Source organism: Channa argus, chromosome 5 (assembly GCF_033026475.1).
Source record: "Channa argus isolate prfri chromosome 5, Channa argus male v1.0, whole genome shotgun sequence".
Taxonomy (NCBI): Eukaryota; Metazoa; Chordata; class Actinopteri; order Anabantiformes; family Channidae; genus Channa; species Channa argus.
Window position 1 is genome coordinate 19,588,821 of NC_090201.1, and position 6,433 is coordinate 19,595,253.

The following is a 6,433-nucleotide window of genomic DNA, read 5'->3' on the forward strand; positions in this document are numbered from 1 at the left end:
TGAACGCAGTAAATAGAAAATTAATAGAAACGTAAACAGCATCACATTTAGGTCACACTTTCTGATCTGCAAATGTTTTCTTGGATGTGCCGTGCAAAGGCACAATGAGAGCTCAGTACTAAAGATGTCACCAAAAATCCAAACAGAAATCTTGCAGATGGCCACTTGAATGTTCCACTCAGTGTACAGGATATTTGGCTTTAATAAAAATCTCAGTAGATTTCAATGGTCAGCGTGATTCAGCATGTCCTAAAAGGGTCACTCCTCACCAGGGGGAGCTAGTTAGTTAGCTAAAGACTAAGGCTGGCATTAAGAATCGAAACATTAGGTAGTTACATTACTTATTGACTGTAATCGGAATGTAATTTTCAATCTGTGGACGTCTCTCACTGCAATGAGTTACATGTCTGAAACGCGACTCTGGACAATGTCTGAGGCTAAATTCTATTAACAATGTCCAGAGTTCATATGTTAAACAGGCTCTAGTTTGTGTTGATTAAAAACCGGCAACGGGGGTGTGATACGTATATAAACTAGAACAAACCTAAACAATATTTTGTTTAAAACAATAACATGGAAAAGACTGGAAAACAAAGCAAACTTCGGGTAACATTCTAGTTGGTAGATATGACCCCCTATTGATGCCGATGCAAGCCATGTTGTTTCTTCTCTGATGTTGTACCATGTGCTGTGTTACATCGGAAATAAACCAGATTGCATTTTGTGTGTCTTTCAGAGGATCAGCACAGCCAGCGGGGATGGACGGCATTACTGTTACCCCCACTTTACCTGCGCGGTGGACACAGAAAACATCCGCCGCGTCTTCAATGACTGTCGCGACATCATACAGAGGATGCACCTACGGCAGTATGAGCTCTTGTGATGGGCAGTGGGATTCGGTCCACATATCTACCTACCAACCTACCTATGTACCCCCCCACGACCAGTTAGCCAATTACCCTTTCCATTTCCACCAACTTCACCAAACAAACAAGTGAGCAAGCGGACTGCCTGTCCTCCCCTTCAGCCTAATACATCTTCTCCTGGTTACACAATAGTGGAAGGACTTTTTTTTTTTAAGGAAACACATTTAAGGATACGCCAACAACAGCAGTTTCATTGACTTTTAGTAAGGAGTGACTGCTGTACTCGGCTACACTTTGACCCAGGAAAGAGGGTCAAGACTGGAATCCCTCAGTGAAGGCTGTCCCTCCTTTTAGCTCTCTTTCTCTTTCTCTCTCTCAGATACATGAACATTCGCAGCTACACACACTACAGCATAGGACATTCAGAACTTTTAAATAGGATCTAATGTCTCATATCATAGCCACACACACACCAATTTAAATCCAACAGCCGGCAGAGGTTGAGTTGAAAAATGCATCCTGAGAGAGAGCTAGTTTATTCACCGCGTGCTGAAGACAAAGCAGGAGAAAAACAAGATGAGAAAGATGGACATGGAGAGTGATACTGAAGAGGGCTGTGAGCATCTTTGTGCCAGAACACATACAAATTGACTAACAGCTGCCTGTTAACATGAGCGTGACTTGAACATAAGACTATATGGCTAGACGTCAAGAAACCAGTCGAGGAGGGATAGCAGAAAATAACAAAAAGTTAAAAAATAGAAAAATACCATAGTGCATAAAATCATGCATACCAGTGAACTTCATGCAGTGCAAAAAATTTAACCTATATATATAGATATTTATATATGTCTGTATATAAATATGTATATATATAAATATAAATATTATATATTCCTGTAATAACACAATCCAACTTTTAAGTTTGTCAGTTTATACCCCATGTTGTGTGTTGGTGTACACTGTGTGTGATCTGCCTTTGTGCACCATTTGAACCCCCAACCCCACCCCCACCTACACACACACACACACACACACACACACACACCGCCCCACCCCACCCCTGCTGCTATTTCAGAACTACTAATCATGTGGAAAATAAAGGATACGTTTAATCAAATGAGGAAAAAAACAATGCAAAAGTGCAAGAAACAGACTGGATGCAACATCTTTACCTGGGAACACAAACACTAACACACACACGTGTGCACGCGTGCTCTGGCGCTCATTAGTCCTGTAACTCTCCACACAATGTCCAACCCCGCCACACCCAAACTCACCTTTTTGTCTTGTTCTCTCACCTCTCCCTTTCCCACTTCCTACCCCTCCTGGCTTTAAGTACGTCTGTCTTTATTTTACTGCTGGACTATTATTCTTGTACAGACTGTAAAATGTATTATTTTGTACAACTTTATTGAAGAAAAATAACTTGTAGAAGATCCCTGTGCCTTGATCACGACTGTACGTGTAAAAATGAGCTAAAATGTAAGTTATGTTTCACTGCGCTGTACAGCTGGACGGGTCTGTCCCACCTCGTCCGTGCTAGGTCACCCCTCCATTAAGGGCTGAGGGGGACCATCGGATCGGGGCGGAGGCCTTTCGTCTGTTGCTTAGTTTCCATTTTTTCCCCACATTTGTTTGTTTGTTGATTCATTTGTTTTGGTTTGATTCTTCTCTGGTTTATATAATAGGATTTGAAGAAAAAAATTAAGAAAAAAGATAATCAGACACATCACCTTAATGCTGTGTAGTGAAAGATGCTGAACCCTAACTCAATTTAATATATATAAAATATATTTCAGATTTTATATTTTATATATATGTACTGTACACTTATATCTGTTTCCCTTGTGAGCTGCCCCCCAGGTTTTCTTTTGCTTTCTGTCAATAATATCTGCATACATCTTCAGAAGGCGATTCTGGGCACAATTGGATAAGTATTCATTTTGTTTTTTTCTTATTTTAGCTTTACCTCTTTTGAAGAGGGAAATATCTAATTGCAAAACATTGCTTGTTTCTACATAAACCAAATTTGTTTTGCTTAAACAAGAAGAAACAGTTGTATTAGTGTTGGTTCATTCCTAGGCTCAGTATGCTAGATCCCCTATACCCGACCACCTAAGGTTTACATCACATTCACCCACTTTATTAGGTACATATTGCTCAAACACATGCATTTTAATACAGCTGTCCTGCTCTTAACCCTTTTTCATGAGGGTGATAATGTGTGAGTAAATGTTTTTTCTTGTATCACTCCTTAACCATCTGTGAGGGTAGACAAAATTTTAAAAACACCTCTCAGTCAAACTATGTATTAATAACAATAAAGTTTATTGGTAATGCTTTATTTTACATGTCCCGTATTTTTCAGATAATTTCCTGAAAACATTCCTAATTTCCCAGAAATAACCTGGTATCTAGTTGATATCAATTACTAATTATCAGCTCATACTTATAAATGTATAAATATATATCAGTGTTAATGAAAGAGACCAAGAAATAACTATATAGTATGATTAAAGATTCCAGGAAACTATCAGGAAAATATGAAACCTGTAAACTTTTTACCATTTTAATCTTGTAGTGCCCATCAAAACTGGGGATTACAAAGTGCCTTATAAGGAAGAAAGGTTGAAAATATAGATGCTTTTCTCACGTATTGACAATACGTGAGAAAAGCAGGGACTGAATGTTAGATTAATTCATACAAACGTGTACCTAATACCTAATACATACACAAGAAACGTATAAACACGCTGTTTACGACTGTGATTGTGGCATGGCTGGAATTTAGATCGGGGTCTCCATTGCTCGGGGGGTAGATCAGTTTTCCACCCCAGGGTTGTTGGTTCGATTCCCGGCTACTCCCGTCACATGTCGAAGTGTCCTTGAACAAGACACTGAACCCCAAATTAGTTGCTCCCAATGAGTGCAAGGTGAGTGTGTGTGAGAGAGGCAGAGTGCTTTGGGTACTGCTAAGGTAGTAAAGTGCTATACAAGTACAGACTTTTTACACAAATGCAAAGAAATTACCTAATTAAAGGTATTTAAAAAGCTGTATGATAAAAGCACAGTTTCAGAAGCGCTTTCAACATTGATATGAATTTTACCCGAGTTTAAAAGCAACAAACTCTTGCCTTTAAAATGGCCATAAAGTTGAACCAACAAAAACTGGACATTATCACCTTCATAAAGGGGGAATTTATAGCAGGACTGTGTATTACATCCATGCATTAGTGTTGGAGAGGTAAACCTAGGTAAACCCCCCAGTCTCGTGGAGTATCACAGTTTTGCCAGAGTCATATCCTGCACACTTGTGTTTTCACAGTACATGGAATGTATTTTATTGAAACATATGGGCAGTGGTTTTTACCCAACATGTCTGATAATTCTCTTGTTCCCTAAACAGAGTATTCTATCCATGAAGAGTTTTGTTAAAGATACATGTGGTGACGGCTGTAGCCTTATTTCTCTAGTCTCTCTGAGTCAGATTGGTTCAGATTATATTATCATTAATTATTAATCCCTGTTTGGAAAAGACAATATACATATATATATCCAGCTGTCTATATGTGTATTGTAGATATTGATAAACTAAATAACTTAGCCAAGAAGAAGGGACTGAATCAAAGAATAAACAGCCTTAACTGATTCTCTTTGACTCTGCAAAAGGGTACTAACAGAGTAGGTCAAGTTACACTAGCGCAATGTTGGACACACTTTATCTCAATATACAGCAACTGGCTTCTCCCAGGAGCATGTCATCAGTGCTACATTTTAGTATATACTTATTTGACTACTTTTTAGAGTTCTTTTAATCTTAAGGTTAATTTACGTGCCTTAATCCATGAATATAGTGAGAGAGGAGATGACAGATGATTATATTAAGTAGACACCTTCTCACCTGGGTTCTCCCTAATGCCTTACATGAAAATAAGTAAGCTACTTATTACTTAAGAAAATCAAACAAAAAACCATCCTAAATTTCTTGTATCAGTAAATGTAGGTGCATACTTTGTTTTTGATACAAATAAGTTGTAGATTACCTGAATCCTTTCCCACATTTTGCTGGTGGCTTTACTGTACAATGTCAAGCAAACAAGCAAACAAAAATTGGATTGTAACCAGGCTCACACATACCCTACTTACTGTAGTGTTGTTGATGGCATACAGTATATTGCAAAAGGAGTAACTTGATGTTATGACTTTCAAACAACATCCAAACTATGCCATAGTCTGTTAACAGACTGCTAGATTAAAATGTAGCTGTCCTGCAGAAGAATAAAAGAAATGAAACTGCAAACTGTAAAGACTGTCCAATGAGGGGCATCTGAACCATTGAGAGTCAAGAGGATGCAATGCGTCACATGCTCACCTTACGTTCATGGAAATCTTGCTCATGCCCCACCTGTGTCCTTGTTGGAGCAACAAGATTAGGAGGCAAAGCTGGTAATTCATCCTTTGGTAACACAACCCACAGCAACAGTGTGTTCAGACTGACAGTCACGCCTTGCAAAGAACTGTACTATTGTTTCACCTCAAAGTGGTTTAATGTTTCTGTCCTGAATGGAGAAGTGAGAATGGTGTAATGGAAGTTCAAATCCTTCTGAAAGCTCAGGTGAGACTACACCTGTAATCTGTTCCAGCTGACAAAGGGCCTACTGCAACTATCAGCATGGTATTGCACCACCCACTGTGGTTAGGGGGGTAGAAACTCAGATGAAGTAATTTGAGTGCAGAAAACCAGCACTTTCTTCTGGTTCAAATACGCTGCATGTCCAAAGGTATGGGGACACTTGAATCAACAACTAAATGAGAGTGTTCAACATTTAATTCCATATATGTGCATAAATGTCCTACTACAACTTTCACTATACTGGGAAGGCTTTCTATATTTTTAAACCTGCCTGCAGGCTGTGTTTTAGATTATCTTTCAAGCGTTGAATGATGCTGACTTCAAGACCCATTGCAGGTCAATCAAACTGAACTACACAAAACCCAAGAAAACTGAAACTACGAGCGGAAGAAACTTGCATTATGGGATCAAAGTGGGAATTAGTTTAAACAAATTGAAAATAGTCCACAAGTAGTCTGTTATATGTTTTGCTTATATAGCACCCATTGCATTGCAGACTATAGCAAAAATCATTCGGCTCTCCCTGTGACTGCTTTATGCCCCCAATTTGTGATCCACAGAGAGCAGTGCAGCAGCAGATTTATGTTTCTGCTTTTGGGTAAATATACCTCTTATTGTCAAATTTCCTGTTGGTAAAATGCAGCTACATTCCAAAACTATGTAAATATTCTAGGTCTTTTTATAAAACAGCGCAATAATGTTTGTGCACCCTTTGCTCATTGCAACTTTAAAGGTTTTGGCCAAAAGTTAGGTTGCGGCATGCATGATACGCTGAGTGGAAATATAATACAGAGAAGCTTTTTCCTATTACAAACTTGTGTTAAGCATCAAATACTGATTTGTTTTAAGATTGGAAAACATTTCATCTATAGCACTGGAATGTTTTACTTAAGAATCTTGCCTCTAAATTTGTATCGTTATAGACAGTTTT

The 6,433-nt window shown here is 38.5% G+C and overlaps 1 protein-coding gene across 2 annotated transcripts in view; it reads left to right on the forward strand.

Moving 5' to 3' along the window:
- The window catches only part of LOC137127519 (guanine nucleotide-binding protein G(s) subunit alpha-like), a 31,501-nt gene extending 28,288 nt beyond the window's left edge, over window positions 1–3,213 (forward strand). For both annotated transcript variants that reach the window (XM_067504600.1, XM_067504601.1), the window contains one exon: window positions 737–3,213. In XM_067504600.1, coding sequence (XP_067360701.1) covers window positions 737–883 — 147 coding nt within the window. In that variant the 3' untranslated portion in view covers window positions 884–3,213. The remainder of the gene's footprint in view (window positions 1–736) is intronic.
- The last annotated feature ends 3,220 nt before the right edge of the window (window positions 3,214–6,433 follow it).